Raw genomic sequence first — 26,119 nt, 5'->3', positions numbered from 1 at the left:
CAGTGAAGGAGGAGCAATGAATGAGAGGAGAGCTGTGATTGGTGTAGTTGCAGGGGCGGGGCTGAGAGGACATGCCCCGCGTGGATTGGATCTAGAGATTTAACGTCACCCGAGAGGCGTGGTCATCGCTAATAAAGCCGGGAGTCGGTGCCGCACCTGCAGTAAGTTCCACAGCAGTTAGAGTTCCGGGTAGCTCGTGTGAGGCGGAGCTCCGCAGTTCCGTCTGCTTCATCCGCAGCGGCTCCCTGTCTGTCTCGTTGCATTCTCCAGAGAGGGACGGACCTCCACTTCCTCTATCAGAAAAATGTGAGTTGACTCTGGTCTAGGGTCCTCGACACCTCCTTACGGACTCTCCCTCCGCAGTGTCCAACTCTGCGGGACGGAAAATGGCGCATTGCAGCAGCTGCAGCGACGCCGGGAACCACCAGCTCGCGCCGCCCCCAGACCGGGCCACCCTGGGATGCGGGCAGCGCTCCATCCCGCACCAACTGCAGTTGGCACTCCTCTGCAGGGCAGGGGCACGGGGGTCCTACGTTCATTGCATCCTCTCCTCTAGTCTTTGTATCGTGGAAGCCCAAAGGGGAAGAATTGGGGGAGGTATAGATGACGGGCAGGGAACTGGGAGACCCTTCTTGTTTCACAGAATCTGTCTCTTAAAGCCTCTGGGAAGACTTATTGGTGCTCCTGTCCATAGTAACTCGGGTTGCCCGCAGTCTCTGGGTTTCTGCATGCCCCTCACCCAAAAAAGTGTGATGTACCTGACCCATGGCTGCGAGCAAAGCTGCAGAAACTTACTTGCTAGTTCTGTGGCGCCTTGTGAGCCGCTCAGAAAGTCTCAGGGGGCAGTGGCAAGAGATGAAGCCGTTTATGCTAAGGTACTTTCCAGTGATCAAGCCCTAGCCAAGTATTGGAGAATTAGGGAGGCCAGTGAATTCTTCATTTCATCCAAAACACACAGTTCGTCTCCAGCTGTGTTCAGCATCACCGTCTTCTGAAGATCTGTGGCTAGATAAATTAAGAACTCCCTTCATGATCACATACACATAATGAAGGATTTCCTTTCTATTCATTGCCTGGATCGCTTGCCTGATGCTAGATGTGTTTCTGTGTGTGTGTGCTTACATTTTCCCTCTCCCCCTCTTTCCCTCTCTCTCCCTTCCTCTTTCCCTCTCTCCCTTCCTCTTTCCCTCTCTCCCTTTCTCCATCCCTCCCTTGTTTGGCTTTTCCAGACCAGGTTTCTCTGTGTAACCCTAGCTGTCCCAGAACTCCCTCGACAGACCAGGCTAGCCTCGAACTCAGAGAGCTGCCTGCCCCTGCCTCCTAAGTGCTGGGATTAAAGGTGTGCGCCACCACACTTGGTTTGTGTTGCTTCTTTTGATGATTAAGAAAAAAAGGGGGATTGACTTGTATTACATAAGAATCTAACTCCCTGGGTAGGTTAATGTGGAGTGTCTCCAGCTCCCAACAAGTAGTGACTGAAGTGAGCCCTCTAAAAGCTCACAGTCATCCCGTCCATTTTGGGTTCTGTGGTTTTAACATTTTGTGTGTTTTGACAAGCTACTTTATTTGGGGAGGGGCCCTTCTTAGCCGACTTGCTCCAGGTGGTTTCATGTGTGAGGCTGGAGGAGGTAGGGAAAGCATGGTGTCTAGCCAGGAATCACGAGGTCTCTGACCTTAGTCTTGTCATTGGTGCCACCATCCTGGACTCCTTCCAACACTAGCTGCTACCAACTCATTGGAATCCCAGCCTTCAGTCGAGAACTAGATTGCTTAGCTAGCTCAATAGCAGCGCAAGCCGTGTGGCTCCTGCGGCTCTGCATCTTCCTTTCCTTCCTCTGTGTCTAGGGAGGACATGGGAAAGTGACTTTTTAAATGGAAGAAGCCAGTGTAATCTGAATATGGCCTCTTGAGGGGCGAGAGCATCTTATCTAGAAGGAAGTTACTTAGTTATGGAAAAGGAGATTCAAGGTATTAATTCTGTTGTGATCAATCAAGGAATTTACTTTTTTGGCCACTTCCTGATGGCTTAACTTCTGCCTTATTTATTCTTGGACTTCTCTGGCAAGGATGTTTTATGGAGTTTAAGAAATTTCTCCATCAAATTTTAGATATCTCTCTTTACCTTGCTTGTGCAGCCTCCACATGGCAGGGAAAAAAAAAATCTCCTTTTGTAGGTTTGATTTGGGAACTTGTTAGCTGGTGAGTATCAGAGACAAGTTTATCTTAAAGACCTCACATTTACTACACATGTGGGTGCACAACTTTAACCCCAGCACTTTGGAGGCAGAGGCAGGTGGATCTCAGTTTTAGGCTAGGCTGGTCTACATAGAGAGTTCTGGGACAGCTAGGGAACAGGACATACCTGCCTCTAAATAAACAAATAATAAGTACATAAGAAAAGAAAAAAAAAATCCAACAACCCCTATCCCCCCAAAACCCAACCAACCAAAAACCAAAACCAAAGACAAAACCAAGCCCCTCCAAGTGCGGGAAGAGGGGCTAGTCCTCACATGCTGTGCAGGAGTGCAGTTCACTCTTTCTCTCCAGACACGGGCCCAGGGCAGCACCCTGAGACTCTGCCGAGTCTGAAGAAGGACGGGACAGGACGGGATGACAGTGTTGCATGCACACGGAAGATTATTTCTAGTGTTTTTACTTCTGGTCTGTGCTCTTGGAACAATTAATGTAATTGCTTTAAGCCCCAGATTCAATTTAAATGAAACCCCTATCTTCTCTCTGCCAAAAATAATGCAAATATCCCTGACTCACTCCATCTGTGCAGACGTTGCCTTTGGTGAGTCTCCGGATTGTTCTTGCAGCAGCTGTCATGCACCGATTATAATATAAAACCTAACTGGTGACCGGACCCCCCACAAGCTTGCCCCTGTCATACTCCAACCAGACTTCAGTTGTCCTCACAGTTTAGTCTTTTCTACATATCTCTTCTCTTCTGGCTTGGGTTTTCCTGTTTTATTTCGTGGGAAGAGCTTCTAATGGCCAGGCAAATTCCATTTAGGTCAAGGCTGGCATGTTTATCCCTATGGCCATTTGCCAGAGGATGTGCCTGAGTTTACATCACAGGGTAGCCCCAATCAAGATCTCTTAATGGCACTGTGACCCTCATCCAAATGGCAGGAGATCTTTTGTCCTCTGCCCCATGTCTCTAGGCTATATCTCAGCTCTTGGGATTGCAGAGGAGCTAAACAGTTCTCTGTTTGCATTCACGCTTTGCTTGGTGGTACGTGCAGATGCCTGTGAGTCTCTCCTTGTCTCAGTCACTGTACTGTTTTCTCTCCACAGGTCTGCTCCAGCTCAGCCACCTGCTGAAGGAACAGAAGGGGCTGCCCCAGGTGGAGGTCCTCCTGGCCCTCCTCCTAATATGACCAGTAATAGACGACTCCAGCAAACCCAGGCACAAGTGGAGGAGGTAGGTACCTGGCCACTCCCCAAGAGTTCCTAAACCAAGACTCTCAGGAACAGAAGCATCGTCTCATGTGTTCTCTTCTATACAGGGCCAAACAGCCCTGGGACTCGCAGGCCTTGGCTTGTGATCTCCCAGGCATTGCTTGTGTCCCCAGTCTCTAGTAGGGAAGTCTCAGAAGCTCTGTTCCTGCACCTCCTCAGGTGGTGGACATCATGCGTGTGAATGTGGACAAGGTCCTAGAGAGGGACCAGAAGCTGTCAGAGTTGGATGACCGAGCTGACGCCTTGCAGGCCGGAGCGTCCCAGTTTGAGAGCAGTGCTGCCAAGCTGAAAAGGAAGTACTGGTGGAAAAACTGCAAGGTGCGCCTCCCTGCCCTGCCTGCTTTCCCCTCCAGCTTCTTTCCTTCCCTCTGAGGTCTGGACACCTCATTGATATGCATTACCTGTACTGGCCACCAGGGTAGGCTAGAGTATTCAGAACCACAGAGAAAGCCCTGTGTAGAGGAATTTAGAATTTAGGCTAGTGAAGTAGCTTTTTTTTTCCAGAAATTCTCGCCTGGTTCTTCTTCAGATCCCCAACAGCAACACCCTGGCTCAGTACATGTATTACAATGTCTGTAGATGCAGCCAACACTTCACAAAATTTGCCTTTCAATTGGAATTCAAAGAAAGAATGAACAGGCATTGGGAGCTAAGCAGAAACAAGGCTGTGTGTTTGTCTTTATGAGCCTGGGAGAAGCAGAAGCCTGTGGATGGCCTCTCATCCCTAGTCCTGTTCCCTTCTTCCTTCCTGAGTCCAAGGGCTCATGCTCTGTCATGTCTCCTCAGATGATGATCATGCTGGGAGCTATCTGTGCCATCATCGTGGTTGTTATTGTAAGTAAGTATCACTGAGGTTGCCATGGGGTGAAGAGGTGGGAAGGTCCTGGAGTCTTCTCCCAGCCCTGCCTGCCTGCCTGCCTGCCTGCTGGGGAGTGGGGCTGCTCTGACTGAGGTATGGAGACCGCTGCTATGGGATCATCGCCTGGTTGGTGGGGGGAGGGAGGGCAAAGACAAGGAGATTCCTTGACGGACAAGCCTCCCCCTTCAAAGAATTGTGGGAAGATGGCCCCTTCTGCTGAGAAGTGTGGCTGTGCTGTTTGTCTATGCCTGTGTCCCAGGGAGACCTTGGGACTGGGGTGCCTGTAACTGAGAGACCTGGTTGTCTAGTAACGTGATGTAACTTGCCCTCTTGTTTTCTCCTGTCTCTTTTTTCTTCTTCGTCTGGGACTTCCTGATTCCTGTGTCCAGTCTACTTTTTTACTTGAGAATGTGCCATTCCGTCCCTGTTCTCCATTGCCATCCAAGTTCATGTCTTTTTCTTCTTGTCTGCTCTCTCAGCCAACTCCGTCATCTGCCTGTCTCCACTCTAGCCCAGGCTTCTCCGTCACCCACGCCTCCTTTTCTGTTGCAGTCATTTGCACACTCTTCCTTCACACTAGAAATGCTGCGCGTGGCCGGTCTTGAAGTCACTACCCAAAGAGCAACAGCTGGCACCCCTCCTTACCCCAGAGCTTAAATTGCTGTGGCCAGGGGAAGGAGGACATTGGGAATGGCAGAGGTGAAGTGTCTGAGAAGCTGGCATGGCCGAGGGAAGGAGAAGGGTGTTTGTCTCCTAGCTAGGCTGGCCTTCAGCACGAGGGGATCCAGACTACTTGGGAAGTAATGACTTGCTGCCTGTTTTATATAATAGTTGGTAACCACTACCCTGGAAATTTTTCTCCCATACCAGGCCTGTCTCGGGTCCCAGAGGTCTGTTTAAAGACAGAAAGTCAAACGAATTTTGTAGCTACTGCTTGTCTGTCAGTGTAAGATGTTCTATGTCTTTGGAGAACTTTACAGCCTTAGACATTGTTCTCTATGGGCCTAGAAAACAAGTACTTACTGATTATAAAAACTGCAGGAGACTCTTACATTTTCCTAGAAGCTATCCCACATGCTTCTGTCTAGAAGGAGCCGCTGTCTCCTCATCTTTTCTGAAGTGTTCTATGTTGCTCATGAGAGCACCAAATAATTCCACTCAGCTTTGAAATAGCAAGCATTTGGGAACATGCTTCTTGCCATCTCATTATTGAAGTTCAGCCTCCCTTGCTGTTGCTAATGGGAACTGTGTATGAAATGGTGAGACTCCCAGGCTCCCACAGAACCCCTTCCTCCACACCTTTCTCTCATTCTTGCCTGAGATAGGGATGTGGCAGGAAGGCCTTTCCAGCAAAGCCTGCAGCTCAGTCTTGGATGGGAGGGGTGCCAGCCTGTGACAGGTGTGCTGTGCGCTGCGCCTGTGACAGGTGTGCTGTGCGCTGCGCCTGTGACAGGTGTGCTGTGCGCTGCGCCTGTGACAGGTGTGCTGTGCGCTGCGCCTGTGACAGGTGTGCTGTGCGCTGCGCCTGTGACAGGTGTGCTGTGCGCTGCGCCTGTGACAGGTGTGCTGTGCGCTGCGCCTGTGACAGGTGTGCTGTGCACTGCTGTGCTGGCATGGGGCCTCGCATCTGGAGCTGTCTGCTTCACCTCCTTCAGTATCTTCTCTGGAACCATCCTCCCCCGTCTTAATTCTGCATTGCCTCCTCTCCTCCCACGCCCTTTGCATGCCCTGTGTGAATAGAGGCTGAAACCTGAGGATGGGAGCTGCTGCTGAGCCTCACGAGAGAATGCCGCTTGCCATAAACCCAGGTGCTAGGGGGAAGTGCAGGAAGGGGTGCTCTCAGGACTTTATTACTTCTGTCCTCTGGTCCACAAGCAGGAGGAGGCTGGGGCCTTGCCAGCCCGCGTGCCCCCTTTCCCCGCAGCAGCATTTCACTCTGCAAAACCATCCTTCTTTCCCTTGCCCATTTCCACATTCCCTTCGTCCTGCCTCAGGGCGGGACTGAAGAGCTGAAGAAAGCAGTCAGTGTACTCTCCCAACGTCCCCCCGAAGCTCTCCACTATCCTCTGGGCTTCTCTTTGCCTAGTGCAGGGGGGTCACCGCTGGAGAAGAACCAACACTGTCCTCGATGTACTCCGAGCCTGGAGCAAATTTACCGTTGGCCCACCCAGTCCTAGCACGGGAATTCATTCCTGGGTTTCTGTCCCGCTAAGGCTTACCAGGTGTAGTTGGTTTTGTTCTTTTGGGGTGTTAACCCTTTTACTTTCTTTCTTACCCAACCCCGAGCCCTCTTCTATGTCTTTGCAGTCTCTTTTTCCTCCCACCGCCCATGTGCATGAGCAAGTATGCCTCTAAACCCTGGGACTTTGCAGCCAGTGAAGCCAAGCTTCCCACATCCCCTTCTTTGGTTTGTCATGAGACGATGTGGGGTTTCCATTGTGTCTGTCATTGCCTCTGTCTTTTTCCTAACCCAGTCTCATAGTTTATGTATAGAGTAGTAAGAGTTGTATTTCCACCAAAGGCATGTGACATATCTACCAATTTCATGTATTCTCAACGACGGTGAAAAATACAAATTCCTTCCACAACATCATTTTGGTTGTTGTTTGGGTTGTTGTATTGGGGAGGGGAGAAGAGGGTGTCATCCTAGGTTGGCTGTAGGCCAGAAGGGCTGCCTGGTGTGTGTTCTTCGGTCTTCCTGGAAATTAAAGTCTCTGTGTTGGCAGAGGAAGTGGTCTGTGTTCTTAGCCTTTATATGTGAAGCAGCCCAGCCCATGCAGGTGCTGGTGAGAGGAAGTGATGACAGGAAGCTGAGTGGGCACTCACACTGGCAAACAACTGCAGGCTTTCTCAGGCTGCCCCCGGCTGCCTCCACCTTTTTCTCGTCCTCATGCATAGTTTGCTCCTCCTTTCTAATTGATTTTTATTTATTTATTTTTAGTGTTTCAGGACAGGGGTTTCCAGTGTGCACCACTGTGCTTGTCTCTTAAATGCATTCTCCAGACTAAGGTCTTCTGAAATAGCAAGTTTGCTTTAGGACCTATTCCTATTTATTTTAAGCATGTGAGCGTTTGCCCGCATGCATCTATTTATACTGTGTGCCTGGTACCCAGAAGAGGGCATTAGATCTCATGGAACTGGATTTACAGATGGTTGTGAGTCACCATGTAGGTGCTGGGAAGCAAACCTCTTCAAGAGCAGCCAATGTTCTGTGAAGTAGTCTCTCCAGCCCCTCCAGCACCTTAAGACATTGCTCTGTGGCTTCTAAGCCCAGGATTTTTTTTCTTTTTATTTTTTCTCTTCCTTCCTTCCTTCCTTCCTTCCTTCCTTCCTTCCTTCCTTCCTTCCTTCTTCCCTCCCTCCCTCCCTCGCCCCCTCTTTCCCTCCCTCTTCTCCCTCCCTCCCTCCCTCCCTCTCTCTCTCTCCCCTTCCCTCCCTCCTTCCCTCCCTCCCTCCCTCCTTCCCTCCCTCTCTTCCTTCTTTCCTTCCTTTTTTTTTTTGAGGCAGGGTTTCTCTGTATCACAACCCTGGCTATTCTGGAACTCACTCTGTAAAGCAAGCTGGCCTCAAACTCACGGAGATCTGCCTGCCTCTGCCCCTCAAGTGCTGAGATTAAAGACACATTGCCTGTCAGCCCAGGGACTTTTTATTGTTTTTTCAAGACAAGATTTCTCTGTTTAGCCATGGCTGTCTTGGAAATCACTCTGTAGACCAGGCTGGCTTTGAATTCAGATCTGCCTGATGTGCTGGGATTAAATGCATATACTACCACTCCTGTTTTGTTTTTTAAATTCTATTTAGGGCTGGAGTGTTGGCTTGGGGTTAAGAGTACTTGTTCCTCTTGCAGAGGACCCACGTTTGATTCTCAGCACCTGCATGATGGTTTACAACCACCTGTAACTCCAGCCCCTGGTGAGCTGATGCTCTTCTGGTACCAGGTGTGCAGGTGATGCACGTATGAACATGCAGACAAAATGCGTATAGACATATAACAATAAAGTAGATGCATGTGAAGAGGACTTCCGGAGGACCCGGCTTCTCTATCCAGCATCCATATGGCAGCTCGCAACCGTGGATAACTCCAGCTACTCTTCTGACCTCTGCAGGCTTCTTCATGCATGTGGTGTACAGACACGCCCAGGCACGCAAAAACACAGATGTTTTTTAAAAGATATATTTGTTTTTATTTTGTGTGCATTCTTGCTTTTCCTGCATGTGTGTCTGTACACCACATGCATGCACCTGATGTCCAAGGAGGTCAGAAGAGGATGTTGGGATAAACTGTAGATGGTTAGGAGCTGCCAAGTGGGTGCCAAGAGCCAAGTCCAGGTCCTTTGGAAAAGCAGTCTTAGCTACTGAGCCATCTCTCTAGCATCCCTGTTTTGTGTTTTTGATAGTAGACTTCATAATCCACAGCTTTTATATGCAGAGTTGTGTGTATCCATAGCACACGTCATAGAAACAAACACAGGAAACCTCTCCTACAGCTGAGGGAGTGTCACCTAAGAATCACAAACCCCTGGCAACTGTCTGAAGGGTCCAAACCTTAATTTCTGATTATACCACAGTGGGGTGTAGCCCTAGCAGGCCTCCGAGGGCCCCTGCTTCACACCTTGAAGCTGCAAGTTGGAGCAGTGAGAAATGGGGGCACAGGGATCTGTTGGGACAATGGAGAAAGACAAGAGATAGAAAAGCTTGGCTGTGTAGACACAAAGTGTGTTTATTTTGACAGCGTCAGGAGTTTGTGAGCAGTGGCCGGTCCCGCCCTCTTCCCTCTCCCTTCACTTGCTCCCTTTGACTGTGGTGTTAGCCTCCACTCAGACAAGTCTGCCCTCCTGTTGTTGCCTCCCTTTTGATCAGCCCAGGGTCTTCTCGACAGGGAAGGAAGGTAGAGACCTGTAAGGACCAGCACCTCACTCCCACACATGGTGCCTTCTTCAGGCCTTTTTCAGTCCCACAGCTCAGCACAGGGTCCTCATGGTAGCTAGAACATGGGTACTCTGCTTTTTCCTTGGAAGCAAGAGAGCAGCTACCCGGAGTGCCTCATAGGCATGGCAGGCCTTGACACAGAAACTGAGAGAAAACAGAAGATTGGTTTCAAATGAGGTACTTCCAAAAACAGGAATTGGAGACACAGTGGAAACACCTGGAACTCGGCACTTTGGGCTTCATCTCTGGTGTGGGGGGGGGGCAGGTACTTAGGAATGGGTTCATCTACAGACTCACCTTGCTGTCTCTGGAGTATCAGAAAAAACAGTGCAAGAAGGAAGAGACCACTGGCAAAGAAGACTCCAAAGGCTGTTCTCTGCTCTGTGGGTGAGAAGGAGCACCCCTCCCCTTAGGAAGCGAGCTCTGCTGTGGGTGCTTGTGCATCTTCACAGGAGCCCTGGGCCCACGCACGCCGCGGGCCTGCACTTGTTCAAGACTCAGATTTGTGTTTGTTTTCTGCCTCTTTTCACATCAGGATTTGTTCTAAGACAGGGTCTCCCAGACGTCCAAACTGGCTTTGAACTTAGGCTCCTGCTGCAGGCTTCTAGTCTGATTATGGGCACACACACACCACTATCCCCCATTCCACCCCAGACATTTGAAAATGTTTCACAAAAGAGATTGAGCGACTAACAACAAATAGCTGGGAATAATGTGAACTCAAACAAAGCTTGAGCTCTGGGAAAGCTCGTGGTCTGGTGAGCAACCAAATGATGTCTTGGGCTCTCAGATACTTTCATTTTGAGGTTCATATCCTTTCTGCTTAAAACTGCAACATTTTGTGGCCTTTGGGATGAAGTTCTAGCATGTGGTCCATTGAGATTATAGGGCGTAAGCTTGTAAGGGCATTCAGCTTGCCTGCTGGTCATATTTTCTCTTTCACTATTTACTGGGGGAGAACCTTGGGCAAACTGCTCAGTGTTGCAAATACCAGCTTATCATCTGTAAGTGTTGGATGTGGCGATGGCATCTGTAGTCCCAGTTATTGGGAGGCTGAGTAGGAGGATTGCTTGGGCAGAGGAGTTTGAGGCCAGCCTGAATAACAGTAAAACCCATTTCCAAAAATAAATAGGTGTAATATGTGACATCATACTTAAAAGTTGAGAATATTGGGGGTGGAGAATTGGATAAGCAGTTAAGAGCACTTGTTGCTCTTGCAGAGGACTGGGTGTTCCATTCCCAGCCACACATGGTAGCTGACAACCATCAGTAGCTCCAGTCCGAGGGGATCTGATGCCCCCTTCTGGCCTCCATGAGCATCACATGCACATGGTGCACTTCTATTCAGGAAAAATGCTCATACTCATGAAATATTAAAACCAGTAGAGAGTTGAGTTTCCAATGTCTGATCACATAAATGTGCAGATGTAACTACCTTGAAGTATCATTGTCTCTTGCTCCTTTTCTCATATACCCTCGGCTATAGCCATGTTCCCTGAGTTCTGTAGGCTACTGTACAATCTGGTGTTCATATGGGCTGTGCTCTGGTCATAAGGGCTTCCTTCCTGCTGAACTAGCTCCTAGTGGAGGAGCAGCACCTGCCCCTCCAGCCCAAGCTTATTATTTGGAGACTGGGGATTCATAGCGATAGTGGCTGCCACTCTGGGAGAAGTAAGTCAAGAGTGTGAGGGTGGAACGGAGCAAGCGCATGGGCATCTGCACGAGGCTGAAGATGACCCGGAAGTAGGGGAGTCTCAAGTGGAGGAAGCGATAGGACACTCCCAGTACCTGTGTCGGGTAAAACCCTCATGCTGACTCTCAGCGGCTCCTCCAGGGAGACGTGGGTAACTTGGCAGATGTAAGTGGCGCCTGCCAGGCCGGGCTCAGCTGTCACGGTGGAAGAGATGCTGTAGGTCCCCATCATGCTTTGCCTGATGCTGGAGAAGGAGGCCCCAGTGACTTGGGCTGGAATTCCACCCAGCTCCTCCCGAATCCATGTCACCACCACATCCAGAGGGTAATAGCCAGCGGCACTGCAGGTCAGGGAGGGCAGCAGATCCTTGTTTGCCAAGTTCAGTTGTACTTTGGGGGGAGCTGGAGAGAGATTGTGGAGGCGTCTGATCAGGGCCCACGGAGGAGCCTGAGGCCTCTGAGAGTGAAGGGAGGTTGTGGAGACAGAAACATCTCACATTCCAGGGGCTCGACCTGGATGCGGGTCATGAGTGGATGCATTTCTGGAACTTTAAAGTCAATGACAGGCCAGCATGCTTCTCCCCCTCCCACCTCCCAGACGGTTTCTTTGTAGCTTTAGAGCCTGTCCTGGAGCTAGCTCTTGTAGACCAGGCTGGCCTCGAACTCACAGAGATCCGCCTGCCTCTGCCTCTCAAGTACTGGAATTAGAGGCATGCGCCACCACTGCCCAGCCTTTTTTTTTTTCAATAGAGCTGGGTCTTACTTGTACAAGCTACAACCGAGCAAGTGCTGTACCACTGAGCCACAACCGGGCGGCCCCCTTGGTTTGCTCCTCATCACCCCTGCAAGCTGTGATTGCTCACTGCGATGAGAACTGTTCCCTCTGCCTGCCCTTGACTGACTACTGCCCCCTCAGGAAGTACTGGGAACAAAGCATGGAGTTCCTTGAGCCCACAGATCTCCAGAGAAGCCAGGAATGTTAAGCATACAGGATTGTCTTTCCAATGGGAAAGATGAAAATCCTGTTCTTCCACCCAGAATGCTGAGAATTAGGAGTGACAAACAGCCTGGTGATCTGTGGCATCTGTTGGCCCAGGCCATATCAAGTTCTTACAACCAAGACTAATAGTCTAAATGATCCTTATGGCCAGAGGCCCCACCGAGCTCCCACAGCCAGCTCCAGAGATACCTAGTAGTCTAAATGGCTATACAATTCCAACCTCCTGTGGCTAATAACCGAAATGACTTTTACAGTTCCTGTATGACAGACCAGGCCAGAGCCTTCACTAGGCCCTTAAGCTAGTACAGGTAGCCTATCTCTAGAACCCATCTTCTTGGGAGAAGTGACAGTTCTGATGTAATTACGGGGGATTGTATTACACCAGGAAACTCTTCCCAGATGACACCGTGTTTAAATTTGTTGATGTCACCCTCTGCAAGTCTGACCCAAGTTGACAAAGTCAGTGTGAACTGAGTTTTTATTCTTACCTCTTCATGGTTCGCTTCCCTGCCTAGACACCCGCAGGATCCCCTCAAGAAGTGATCTAGGGACTGAAATTACAGCCGGCCAGCCAGAGCTGCAAGATTCTGGACTAGCTATTTCTTGGGGGAATTATCTTGGCATTCAGTGGGACTCCTTATCGGATGCCATCTGTGCCTCCAGGATGAAGACTGTGTTTGAGCTGTGGGGACAGCATTCTTTTTCTCAGGAGATTCCCTTTGGGTTTGGATTCTAGTCTGGGAAAGACTCCCCATAGGCACCCCTTTTTCCCCTCTCCCCAGAATAACCCAGGCCAGCAGGCCTTACCTAGGATGTCAAGGGGGATGATTTGTTGAGCTTGGTACAGAGAGGTAGTGATCTGGCAGATGTAGGTCCCCTCATCCTTCAGAGTGAGGTTGGCTAAGGTGAGCGAGGCATCCCCAGCCGCATGCAGCTGCTCAGGCTCCAGCGTGGCGCCCTTGTGCGTAGCCTGTACCTGCCCTGCCTTCCAGCTGTACACCAGCCGACCGCTGCCTTTGTGCTGCAGCCGCCACTCCACCCCAATGAGGTCCAGGCCGGGTGCCATGGAGAAACTGCAGTGCAGGGCCACAGGGGACCCCAGCAGGCGATTCAGGGCTTGGGTCTCTGATGTCACCTGGAACTCCACTGTGGAGAGAATGAAGGGTGGCTTGTGGACTGTTTCCTTCCCGGGTCACATGGCCTCCGAGCTGTGGACAGACAGCGTCTCCAGCTCCCTGTCCCGAACAGTGGCAGCCACTGAGTTCATTTCCTGTCCAATGGAGCTGCAAATAAATGGGGCTCGGCCAGGGCAGCACGGCACACGTGGGAGCCAGAACTCCTGGTCCTCCAGCTTAGGTCTCCAGCGCTAGGACTGAAGGTGATCACAACCCCATCTGCTTTACTACTTAATTCTTCTTCCATGACTAAAATACGATTAAGTTCTATGTGCACCGGATCCCTCGTTACTATGAGTAGCACACTCCCCCAGCCTTGATACGCTTCTGGGATCCTTGTTTGGTGGTTATGACTCTCAGCTCTAAGCTATAGCTGTACGTGGGAAAGAACATTTGGGGTTGAAGTGCTGTGGTCCCTATGGTCTAATCAGTTCAAGGGGAGAATGTCTCTATTTTAGCAGAGGCAGAGAGGAAGTAGGACAGACGAATAACTGGTGAGACTGGTCAAGGCTGTGTGAGTCTGTTATTTCACTTATTTGTCGTTTTGTTATTGTTGTTGTTGTTTTTGTTTTTGTTTTGTTTTTTGGAGACAGTTTCTCTGTGTAACTCTAGCTGTCCTGGAACTCACTCTGTAGACCAGGCTGGCCTTGAACTCTCAGAGATCCACCTGCCTCTGCCTCCTGAGTGCTGGGGTTAAAGTCACGCACCACCACAGTGTGGCTTTATTTTTAGGTTTAAATCATCTCAAAAAGGGAGAAGCACTGAGCCACACAAGACCTGTGGTCGATGCTGGACATCTTTTCTGATGTGTCAAGGTTCATTTAGATAGGGCCGTAGAGGCAGTGGGAATGGTAGTACCTACTTGGACTGTCAGTGACTCAGGAGGCATAACAGGATCATAAGTTCAAGGCCTGCCTGGGCACCTTGGTGATAGTCCCCATTTCACAATAAAACTGAACAGGGAGTTGCAGCTGTAGGCCAGCGTAGAGTAGATGTTTAGCATGTACAAGGCTCTAGTCTCAATCTTCAGCACAGACAAAATAATTATAAAGGTTAATGTCTTATGGCTTTCCAGGGATAGGAGAGGAGCTCCCCCACATCTCCATCTTTTGTGGATTTGGATATCTCCTTTTAGAGGCAAAATATTGAACTGGATTCTTCAGATACCTGCCACTGTGTCCCTAATTTCTTTGCACCTCGTAGGTGGCGCTAAATGGGAGAGGACAAGGACTGGTTGTTATTATTATTATTAATTAAAATTTTTCATCTATTTTACATCCCGTCCAGTTTTTCCTCCCTACTCTCCTTCTGCTCCCTCCCCCATCCCTTTACCCCGCCCCCATCCACTCCCCATCTGTCTAGTCTCCCTTGGGTGTCAACAAAGCATGGCACAGCAAGTTGAAGCAGGACCAAGCTCCTCCCTTAGGACTGGGCTTTGTTAACAAGAGGATTCTGTCTCCCTGTGCTCTGTTAAAATTGCTGCGAGAAACCAGAGCAGTGTGGCTTTTCAGTGAGAGAAAATGGGTGTTTGGCTAAAGAAGAGAGCGGTGGCCACAGGTGTAGACAGAAGAACCTCATTTCCCCATGACAGCCCAGTGAGAGAAAAGTCATCTCCATTTTGGAGAAAATACCTGATAATTTTTGTATTTTGACCCTTAATCAAGTAAGAATCTCCCAGTGTCCCCTGTTCTGGGACTCAGAATATTTTAGAAGGAAAAGATGAAGGTCTATGTGGTACCCCAAGAGGACCTATGTAATAGATTATCGACTTTGTTTCTTCCTTCTATCCCTGCTCTCACAACTAAAAGAAAGAAACTTGGGGCCACTGAGATGGCACAGTGGGTAAGGGGCTTGCTGCCAAGGCTAGTGAACAGAGTTCAGTTCCTGAACCCGCACAGTGGAAGGAGAGAACCAACTCCCACAAGTTGTCCTCTGACCTCCACTTATGGGCTGTGGCACACACACACACACACACTAAGTGTAATAAAAACTTGAAAAGAAACCTTGTGCCGCTGCTTTTAATTTCTCACCTGCAACCCTGACCGTACCCTGGGGACTCAGGGGTAGGTTCTGCGTAGGGTGCCGGACAGCTCCGGTCTCAGCATCTCCTAGAGTCTTCATCACCATGGAGACACTGGGTCCCCCTCTAGATACCTGCACATTGCCCATGAACCAAGCTGCTCTCTCTGAAGTGGCCTCTGGTCCAGTCTGGAGGAAGTACTGGGAGATCTCACAGGTCACCACCTTCCCGTTGCAGTCCGCATGGAGCAAGGCCTCTGCCTGAGGGATCTGTACCAAGTCCACTGGGGAGAAGGGCGGTCACAGAAGTGATATTAGACGGGCACCCCCAGGCGGGTGGGAAGCAGGGGTGGGTAGAGATATGACAGGGACCCGAGCTGTCCCCATGGAGGAAGCCTAGGAAGGAAGAAGGCTTTTACCCGAGGCCTCGAAGATAACAGGCGGGTCGTCTTTGGCCACTGTGCTCGCTTGGAAATCAGTGATATCGTCTAGGGAGCCGTCATCCGGCACTGGCACCTGCTTCAGCACAAGCAGGGCCCTCTCCCTGTCCCCCTTGCTGGCAAAAGCCCCTCGATGCCTGTCTTCTGTCACCAAGAAGCAGTCCAAGACTATGTCGGTGGGCTGCCACGGTCTCTCTGCTGTGGGGGGCTCTGCAGGAACAGTGAGATGAACACCGTCTTCCTCCATATTTGCCACCCACCCCTTTCCCAAACCACGGGCTGATCATCAGGTAAGGGTGCCTCTGGGTCCTGCTGTCTTGGTGCCATTTCATCCAAAAACCCAACTTCTGGGGAGGCACCTGCCACTCAGGCAGCTACTCAGGGAATTAAGTTCTGGGTCTGTCCTGCTCAGAGTCAGGGGGATTTATGCTTTTAAAGTTTTACAGTCCAATTGTGGAATACAAGGAAAAAAAATTTTTGAAAGGCGTTCCCAGTAAAACAAAAACAAAACAAAAACAAAAAGGAACAAATCCTGCCACGGGGGAGAGGAGCTGGGCTCTTGCTGTTCCTAGGGACACTGCCAGCCATTTTCTCATTTCCCAACCTGCACAGAGTCCTCTGCTTTCTGCCATTGCTGTGACCTCTAACCTCCGGCTCCAGAGTCACCTCCCCAGTGATTCTCTAGTCTGGGAAGCCCCTTCTCCTTCTAGAGTACAGTGCTGTCTCCCATGAAATGGTAGCACCCTGCCCTTTCCACAGAGAAAGTCCCTCTACTCTTCCTGTGAGTTCTCAGCTGTACCCCTCTCCAAATTAGCTCCTCATGTCGTCTGGTTAAGCCGCACTCATCGCTGGGCTTAGAAGGCAATAGGAAGTTGTTGTTGTTCTAGGTAGGCGGCTTCCCGGGACTCACTTAGCTCAAGGCTTCCTTCCCCTACCACAGAGCCAGACCTCGGCACTCACCAGTCCCTGCTGCCCCAGAGAGAGCCAGACAGAGCAGCAGACACCAGCTGGGCTCCGAGCCCATGGAGGCTGCTCTCAGGCTCCTCCTCGCTGGCTGCCTTCTCCACGGTTCCTCTGGTACAGATCCCCGGCTGAAGAGAGGATTCTTTAGAGCGCCCCTCGCTTGGCTAGCCGCTTGAGCTCTCTTCCGCTGCTGTATCTCAGTCGGCTTCTCTTTCGCTTTCACTTCGACTGACTTTGTCGCCTGGCCTGAAACCATTAGCAGCAGCGGCCAGAACCTTCCTCCCTGTTCTTCTGTCCACCCTGCACCCAAGAAATCCCCAGGTGATTTCAAAACCTGTTTTGTTTCCCGTCAACTCTAAGACAAGGCGGGAGAGGGGATGGAGTCAGAAGATAGATCGCCAGGACTCTGGACCCGTCATTCTTTTAGGTCCATGTGAAATCCTGTTGGTCTGCCTGGGTGACAACTCGCTGTTCAGATCCTTGACCCCATGGGTGAGATGGGGTGTGGCCTGGCTGTGGGATTGCAGTCTCAGGAGAGCTACAGCGTGGAGTTTCACTTTCAATCGTTTTCGTGTGTGTGGGGGGGTGGGTGCGCACCTGTGTGTGGAGGGTCAATGTGACCTGCGTGTCTTCTCCACGACTCCTCCTAATTCTCTTGAGATAGGGTCTCTCTCTGAACCTGGAATTGTTTGGTGGCCAACAAGTACCAGTGATGTCCTGTCTCCACTCCAGCCCCTGCCCTGCCCTTGAATTAAAGCACACAGGGCCACATCGAGTTTTTGTTTCTTTTCCCTTATTTTCTTGTGTAAGGGCTGGCTTTTTTTTTTTTTTTTGGTGCTAGAACTCACCCTTCATACCTTCTTCCCAGCCCCTGTCACTCCTTCCTCCCCTTCCTCTTCTCTCCCCCATTTTTTCTGTAGGAAGGGAAATGACTTGTAGAACGTTCACAGCTGTTACTGGAGCCCCTGGCCATAAGGCCTGGCTCTGGGTTCCAATGCTTGTCTACACTGAGAGAAAAGGACAGTGGATATAGAAATAGAAAAGTGAATTTATTTACAGCTTGGGCTTAAACGGAGAGAATGTCTCAGTCTCTGCTTTGCCCACGACAGTGTCACAACTTCCCGAGAAGATGGAACCAAAGCAGGAAGTATGTATATGTGTCTGCAGATAGTGTCCTTGGTGGCAGGTGAGACCTGCCGGCCCCAGGGCTTCTGTGGGTCTTCTGCTGGTGGCCTAGTCAATTTTTTTTTTAATTTTATTTTTAATCATGTGTCTGTGTGTCTGAATGTTCTGCACTTGTAGATGGCAGAGGAGGTCGAAGGTGTCGGATTCCCTGAAGCTGGAGTTATGGGTGGTGTTGAGGCCCCTGCTGGTTCTGGGTATCAAACTCTGGTCCTCTGGAAGGACAATATGTGCTCTTCACCACTGAGCCATCTCTCCAGTCCTTCACAGGCCGTTTTCACCCTTAGCATGTAATTTTGCCAGCCAGGGGGATTCATTTATATGAAGTGTGTTTTCCAGCTAGAGCCTGGGCCTCCCCAAGATTGCTGACCACACAATGGGGATCCTGTTCTTGTCACTATCAGGCTCAGAAGGGCGGTGTGTCACGTGTACACAGGAAAGGGTTCTGATGACGATGGTAGATGGTAGGGGAGATCCCCTGGATGGCGCCTCAGTGGAAAGGACCCCACGCCGTGCTGGCTCAAGGGTAGAAAGCAAGCTCAGGTTTCCGGTAGTCTTCTTGGATGGGGATGGCACTGCCCTCCTCCTCCCTGGGGCAGCTGTAAGGACAGATCTCTTCAGGTTCTGCCTGGTCATCTCCATCTGTGGAGAGACGATGGGTACTGGTCAGCAGTAAGGAGGGTGGGGAATAAAAGCAGGGTTGGGGTGGGGGCCGTGAAGGGGAGTGTAGGGTGGAGTCAGGATGGGGCTTCAGGTGAAGCTAGCAGGGCTGAGATGGTGGGCTGGGGAAGGAGGGGAGGCTGATCTCTTACTTGATCCATGATTCCTTCTTTGATGGAAGAACAAGATTCCTCCCAGGATGAAGACAAGAAACATGCTGGAGAAGGTCACGAAGATTCGGATACAGTCGGAACTGCACAGGGGTCTTCGGGCTGTGATAGGCAAGGGTGCCCAGAAGCTTTGTGGGAGGGTCTAACCTTGGACTCCCTCAGCCCAATCTGCTATTCCCTCCATCATCAGCCTTCTGCTCGACCAGTCTCCCCCCACCCCCGTCTCCTAATCCCTGGCTAGATCATGCTTTCCCCTCCTTTGCCTTCCGCTCTGTCTTTCTGTCTGTCTGCCCCTCTCTCTCTCCTCCCTTGTGCGTAGTGAGTACTCATGTGTGCATTCAGAGTCCGGTGTGCTCCCTTGAGGCAGGGTTCCTCTCTGAACTGGAAACGTGGCTGTTTCAGCAAAGGTGGCTCTGTCTCTGCCTCTGAATGCTGGGGTTACACACATATTATTTTGGTCCTTAACTCATGCTCAGCAAGCACCCGTATCCACGGAACTTTCCTGCAGCTCTGTACCCCTATTCTTCACCCATGCTTAGGGGTTTCCCAGTCGCTGCCCTCTTGGCCTCTTTCATCTTCCCTTTCTCTGAGGAATGGGGATTAGCAGGGAGGAAACTCACATGGCCAGTGGGTGTAGAGAGCTGAGTTGGGAGGCTGCCTGGTGTGTGCGGGCCAGATCGTCCTGGCCTCTGGCATCACTAGAAGAAACAGACAGAATCTGTCACAGCAGAAAACCTGCCCTCCTTCCCCTCCCTCCCAGAGGATGCACTGGACTGAATGCCTGTGATTCTGTAGGAGGGAGACAGAAGGAAGACAAGTCGGCCCAGAACCTAGCTTGGGGTAAGTTCAGATCGGGCAGTGCTAGGTGGGCTGCCCCACTGCCCCCAGCGAACTGGACAACGGGCAGCCTGCTACATACCTTGGGCATAAGGCAGGTGGGTGGGTGGAGGGTGTGAGCCCAAGGCCTCCGACGGCCGTGTGGTCAGCGCAGGCTTTAGAGGAGGGTCACACTCCATACATTCCTTGTCCCTGCACTCCAGGCCCTTGGAGCAGGCGCACTCGGCGTTGGCAGTGACTGTACAGTTGCGAATGAGAGGACCTTGGGAGAGGGAGGGCCAGGAGAAACAGGATACAACAGGCCTTCAGGGACCCGAACCTACCTGTTCAAAGGACGCGAATGTTTTCCCATTGCCATCACCTCATCCTTGCCCACCCCTGCCCCTCCCTCACTGCCACCTGCCACCTTGCTATTGTTTTTGAAGAAGAATGGTTGACAGAATTCGTGGGCTCAGAAACAGGAACTGAAAGTCAGAGATTGTATGATTTCCTTTCCTACTCTCTGCTACTTTACAGCTTTTGATTGGCATGTCATATACTTCTGTAGAGGTATATGGAGCGTCCAAGAATACAGAAATGGAGGTCCCAGAAATAAGAATGGAGAAATAACGAAATATAAAGTTGTAAGCCTAGGAGAATGAGAACAGGCTGTCAGCAGCTTTCTCAGCAGCTTAAGCATAACTATTAACAGTGAGCTACCTTGCTTTACAACCAGCAGCTCTGTCTGCAAGACTGAGGGTTGCTCTGTAAACTGAGGGTCAGCTTTTAGATTACCTCCCCCCCCCCCCGCCACTACTCATGACCATCAACTACTCATGACCAGCAACTGATGAGAGCTGAGTTAACTTTTAAACAACGGGATGTACGTGACGTTTTGGTCATGCATTGTCCTGTACCCTTCCCTGCTATGTGAAACTGGCAATATCAGGGGAGTGTGGAGCTTTGGTAAACACCATCAGAAAGTGCCAGAAAGAAACAAATACAAACACTAGTTTAACTGAAAAACCCTGTTAACGGAAATTGAAAAAAAAAAAAAAAGAAATTTGTATCTGAGTTTTACCTTGAGATTGTAAAAATTCTTTTGTTCATGCCTAATGCTTGCTTCTTGTTATAAAAAGGGGAATTTGGAAACTGCCCATGACCACAGCTACAGAAGCCCAGTCTCTGGCTGTGCTCACAGGAATAGCTGAGAAGCTTTTAGTGCCCCATGGAGATCTTTTCTTTTTCTAGAATAAAGTTTGTTTTTAGTTTAATAAAGATGGTGGTCTCCCATCTTTGTGTGATGTGAGAACCCAACAATATACACATCATAAGTGCAAAGCTTAATTAAGATTCAGGACAAGGGGAAGAGAGATGGCTCAGCAGGTACCCAGTGCCAAGTCTGACAACCTAGGTTCAATCCTTGGGACCCACGTGTTGGAAGAAGAGAACAGACTCCTGCTAGTTGTCCTCTGACTTCCACCAGAGAACTGTGGCTGGCACGCCCTCCTTCCACACAAGTAAACAAACAAACAAACAAACAAACGTAATTTAAAAGTTAAAAAACCTGCCAGGTGTGTGTGGGGGTGCACCTTTAATCCCAGCTCTCGGGAGGTAGGAGTAGGAGGATCTCTATGAGTTCGGGGCCAGCTGGGTGTGAGTTTTAGGATAGCCAGGGCTACACAGTGATCTCTCTCAAAAAATAAATAAAAAGAACAAATTGGACGGGCACAACCAGCAGCACATTAAAGACAGCGGCACAGTCCTCTTTTGTCTTCTGGTAACTAAGTCCTCACAAAGAAAGCAGCCATTACTATGACTTCTGCCACCACAGGACAGCTGTGCTCGCATCTGTCTGTGCTGTGCGAATGGAATCAGGCCATGTGACCCCATTTCTGTCTGGCTTCTTTTAGTTAACCCCTTGTGAACTTCCACCTATGCTCTTGGCTCTAACTACAGATCATTCTTTCTCGGGGCTGCGTAGCATTCCATTGTGCGGATATACCACCACGCCTGTATCCATCCATTCTGCTGCCAGTGGACATTTGAGGAGTCGCCAGTTCTTAGCCATTAGGGACAGTGTCCCTATGATTCCCAGTAGTTTTTTTTTTTTTTTTAACTTTATCAGAGACTAGCTTGATTGTAGGCATCCATTGCTCTTAAAATAGAAAGTTTAGTCTAATGTAGGACCAGTGCTGGTTAGACTTGGGGTTGTGGAGGTTTGTGACTCCCTGGAAGGCAGCGACATCTGGGTGTGGGACAGCCCTCTGGGAATTCCTGCAGGTAGAAGAGGGATGTAGAAGCAGTGGGTGGCAAAGGTCTACATCAACTCTGATGATTTTCTTCTGCTTATGGCTTATCAGGACAGAAAGAAGGACAATTCCTCTATGGTCCTATGGCCTCTTTTCTGAATTCTGATCAAGTTGCTATGAAACCTTAGTTCCTCTGTGGCCTGTTAGGAATTGTGAGTCAGCTTGGACCAGGATCTGCTTAGGAAGAGTGGGAGAAGCCTGGGAAGTGGTGGGGGACGAATGTGGAGGGAGATGGTTCGGGACACCGCTGGGCTGGGCTGCTGACACTGGACGGAAGTGTTCTTGTCTTCAGTTGGGAGAACCAGGGACCCAGGGGTCTGGACTGTCCCTGAACAGACCACAGACTTCCCCATCTTAAAGACTTAAACCCTTGGATTGGGTTGAGACCGGCAGACAAAGGTGATGGAGCCAACCTGGGACACAGCGAGGGGTTGAGGGCAGACAGCAGAAGGCCTTTTGACAAGGCTACAGAGTGAGCCAGGAGCTTTGTTTGATTAAGGAATTCCCAACCCTGTGGAGGCTGCTGCCAGGGAGAGAGAATCTTATTTCTAAGTTGCCTCAGGAATATTTCTGTTGCTTTGCTGGGCATGGTGGCACATGCCTTTAATCCCAGAATTTAAAGACAGATGGATCCTGAAAGAGGCCAGTTTGGTCTACGCAGTACTCCAGGCCAACCTGGGCTACATAGAGAAATCCTGTCGCAAAAAAAACAAAAAAAAACCAAGAACCAACCAAACAAAAACAACAACAAACCATGTTGCTTTTATTATGATTTTGTTCTTGTTGGTGTATAAGAATATGGAATGTTTCATGAATCTGTGGTGCACAGGGCCATGTTAATCTTTGTATCTTTTCAGTTTTAGTGTATGTACTGCTGAAGAGAGCCCTTGACTATGACCTATGACTAATACCCTTTAAGGCTGCACTGGGGATGGCGCCCAACCGCTGAGTTGTGGGAATTTTTTTTTTTTTTGACAGGGTTTCTCTGGGTATCTCTGGCTATCCTGGAACTAGCTATGTAGACCAGGTTAGTCTCAATCTCACAAAGATCCAACTGCCTCTGGGTTTAAAGGCATACACTACCAAACCTGGCTCAATGTTTTGCTATTTTTAAAGAGTATAATATTAAGTTGGGAGGTATTGGAACACACCTTTAGTCCCAGCACTTGGGGGGCAGAGGCAGGTGGATCTTTGTGAGTTCCAGGTCAGCCTGGCCTACAGGGCAAGTTCCAGGGCAGCCAGGGCTACTCAGAGACCCCTGTCTTGAAAAAAACATTAAAAGACAATTTAGTGAAGTCACACGTCTAAGTCACAACTAAGTCTTGCTGGGATATAGGAAAAACTACTTATATGAAATGTTACCACTTGGACACGTAACTCTCTTTGATTTAGGCACAGTGTAATATGTTTGTAGGAATTATCTGAAATTCCCACAGACAAGGCTTTCGTTGTTATATTTGCTGTAGCGTAACCATCTGGGATGGTCATGTTAAATTGTTGTTAGAGAGCCGGGCGGTGGTGGTGCACGCCTTTAATCCCAGCACTCGGGAGGCAGAGGGAGGCAGATCTCTGTGAGTTCGAGACCAGCCTGGTCTACAAGAGCTAGTTCCAGGATAGGCTTCAAAGCTACAGAGAAACCCTGTCTCGAAAAACCAAAAAAAAAAAAAAAAAAATTGTTGTTAGAGCCCGGCAGTGGTGGCACACACCTTTAATCCCAGCACTTGGGAGGCAGAGGCAGGCAGATCTCTGTGAGTTCAAGGCCAGTCTAGTATATAGAGCGAGTTCCAGGACAGGCTCCAAAGCTACACAGAGAAACCCTGTCTTGAAAAACAAAAAACAAAACAAAACAAACAAATTGGCATTAGAATTTACTCTCCAGTTGCCTCCTCTTCCAGAACAAATTGTCTTCTGACGTTACTAAAATCAATTTATACTTCCTACAGAGGTTTTTTTTTCAATAGCAATTAAAATTTTTATGCATGTGAAAAAGTGTCTCGCTAGCAACCGTTATTTCAAAGGGGCCTCTTTAAAGTGCGTCCATCTAGTGTACGCTAACACAGACTTCCTGAATCCCCAGCAGAGGTGGGGAAATGACAGCGGAGTCTGAAAAGAGAGCTACAGGCACCCTGTTTCTTCATTTGTAGAGAGCAGACATTTATAAAAAATCCAGGGGAACCTGGCTTCTGATGTTATTTCCTAACTCCAAGTTCTGAACAGTTGGCATGCAAGTGTTGTGGGAATACAGGAACACGGGTGGTTCATTGGCTAGAAGTTGCTTGCTTTTTTGAGACCTTGGTTTCTGGAACTATCCCTCCTTAAATTATATTTTCTTCTTCTTCTTCTTCTTCTTCTTCTTCTTCTTCTTCTTCTTCTTCTTCTTCTTCTTCTTCTTCTTCTTCTTCCTCCTCCTCTTCTTCCTACTCTTCCTCCTCTTCCTCCTCCTCCTCCTCCTTCTCCTCCTCCTCCTCATCCTCGTTCTTCTTCTTTTCAAGACAGGGTTTCTCTGTGTAACAGTCATGACTGTCCTGGAACTCACAGACATCCGCCATCTCTGCCTCCCAAGTGGTGGGATTAAAGGCGTGTGCCACCACACCGGGAAAATTGTAATTTTTCATTTCTGTGTGTGCTCATGCATACATATGAGCTCAGAGGACAGCTTTCAAGTTGATTCTTTCCTTCTACCATATGGCCCAGGGAATGAACTCAGGTCGCCAGGTTTGGTGCCAAGTATCTTTGCCTACTAAGCCATGTCATTTGCTTTTGTTTTTTGAGACAGGGTCAGGCTGGCCTTGAACTCCTATGATCAAGTGATCCTCCTGCTTCCACCAGCCTTGTAGCTGGGATTGTGGGCATGTGCCACTACACCATTTTATTGCCTCAATCCTATCTACAGAGTCCTTCTCTCCAACCCTTCAAAACTGCATGCCTTCCATGAAACGCTAGCTATCTCTCCACATGCCCTGCCCAGGGCACACACACCAGGTTTCAGCCTTGACTCCACTTCCCATGAGCCTCGAAGCAGCTGAAGCTCTTTGCCTTCTGCACACCAGCTACACCAGCATCGCAGCCCCGATGTGCTCAGTGCCACCTTTTGCACTCCCTGCCCCTCTTACCAGAGTTACAATGCCTGCAGCTCTCACAGTGGCGCCGGGCGTGGTAGTCTGCAGAGAAGGAGATACCCGGTAGGCACGAACCACACTGGGCAGCTGTTCTGTTCTGGCTGCAGTCTTTCATAAGGAAAGTACCTGTGAGCAGAGGAGCCAGAATCAAGGTCCAGGCAAGGGGATTCCTCCAGGCTCCGTAGGCTGCCTGACTTTGCTTGAGCTCAGTCTTACCCCGTACACCCCCCCCCCCCCTTCACCTTAAACAGCATCTCCTCAGCTCTGCTGAAGCCCCACTCTTACCGGGCTTGCACATCTGGCAGCAGAGTCCTTCCGGAGTCCAGTAATGTCTGGCTGGACAGCTCTTGGAAGCTGAGGTAGCCGAGAGCCCTACCAAGGTCCCCAGCAGGCAGAGCCAGTAGGAAGGTGGCCAGGCCATGGCTACTGCCTAGAGACCTTTCCTGAGCCCCAGCAGCTGGTGCCTCCTGTGGGCTCTAGGCCGCAGCTGCAGTACTTCCACTTGGGTGGTGAGCCAATCTCTAATGGCAGCTGTGGCTGGGTTTTGTTTTTTTTTTTCTTCTCACAGCAGCCTCCACCCCCCTCTTCTTTTCCGCACTCTGGAGAGACTGAAGGAGCAAACCCAATGCGCTGTTCTTCACAGACACGTGCCCTCCTTGGCTTCCACCACCCTCGCTCAGTGGCTAGCCCATCTGCATACGCTGCTTTTACAGGAGAGGGTGCTGCACACACGTGCAGCTGCCTGTCCTGTGCACAGGGCTGGACACTAGCTGCCCTCATCCGTCCCGGGTGTGTCTCCTCGCTCATGCACGTCCCTTTCAGAGATGACCAGCTGAAAGGAGTAAAGGAGACTGCATGCTATTTCTGAGGTTCAGGGGGGTCAGATCAGGTTTAGGATCACGACACTTACAGATTCTGCATAAAACTGGTGCCATAAGACAACCCATTAGAGGTGGGGTAACACAGCGGTCGTGAATGTCCCACGGCAGCCTCAAATTTGTGTTGTCGCTGAGGATGACTTTGAACTTCTGATCTTTCTGCCCCCATCTCCTGAGTGCTGCTGGTGCTACGGGGTGCAGACCATGTCACTGCTGCTGGTGATACAGGGGTGCAGACCATGTCACTGCTGCTGGTGATACAGGGGTGCACCACCATGTCGCTGGTGCTGGTGTTATAGGGTGCACACCATGTCACTGCTGCTGGTGATACAGGGGTGCACCACCATGTTGCTGCTGCTGGTGTTACAGGGGTGCACCACCACACCAGGTTTATGTGGTGCTAAGGAGAGAACCAAAGACTTTTTCGTCCTGGGCAAACA

The 26,119-nt window shown here is 50.0% G+C and overlaps 3 protein-coding genes across 3 annotated transcripts; 1 reads left to right on the top strand and 2 right to left on the bottom strand.

Annotated features, from left to right (window-relative positions):
• Positions 1-171: 171 nt before the first annotated feature.
• Positions 172-7,052, top strand: Vamp1 (vesicle associated membrane protein 1). Its single transcript, XM_038319193.2, has 5 exons — positions 172-306; positions 3,301-3,427; positions 3,625-3,783; positions 4,252-4,303; positions 6,632-7,052. Coding segments are annotated over exons 1-5 (372 nt in total). The 5' UTR covers positions 172-304; the 3' UTR covers positions 6,664-7,052.
• A 1,972-nt stretch (positions 7,053-9,024) lies between these two features.
• Positions 9,025-17,038, bottom strand: Tapbpl (TAP binding protein like). Its single transcript, XM_038320357.2, has 7 exons — positions 16,540-17,038; positions 15,559-15,789; positions 15,151-15,423; positions 12,753-13,091; positions 11,042-11,347; positions 9,551-9,634; positions 9,025-9,397 (listed from the first exon to the last, which is right to left on the bottom strand). The coding sequence occupies exons 1-7, from the start codon at positions 16,796-16,798 to the stop codon at positions 9,354-9,356; spliced, it is 1,536 nt and encodes a 511-aa protein (XP_038176285.1). The 5' UTR covers positions 16,799-17,038; the 3' UTR covers positions 9,025-9,353.
• Positions 17,039-17,637: 599 nt separating this feature from the next.
• Positions 17,638-25,291, bottom strand: Cd27 (CD27 molecule). The gene is made up of 6 exons (XM_038319845.1): positions 25,087-25,291; positions 24,796-24,927; positions 19,474-19,653; positions 19,175-19,252; positions 18,537-18,656; positions 17,638-18,366 (listed from the first exon to the last, which is right to left on the bottom strand). Exons 1-6 carry the CDS (start codon positions 25,220-25,222, stop codon positions 18,245-18,247), a joined length of 768 nt encoding a protein of 255 aa, XP_038175773.1. The 5' UTR covers positions 25,223-25,291; the 3' UTR covers positions 17,638-18,244.
• Positions 25,292-26,119: the final 828 nt, after the last annotated feature.

The sequence above is a fragment of the Arvicola amphibius genome, chromosome 2, assembly GCF_903992535.2.
Source record: "Arvicola amphibius chromosome 2, mArvAmp1.2, whole genome shotgun sequence".
Classification (NCBI taxonomy): Eukaryota; Metazoa; Chordata; class Mammalia; order Rodentia; family Cricetidae; genus Arvicola; species Arvicola amphibius.
This window is presented reverse-complemented; position numbering and strand designations above follow the sequence as displayed.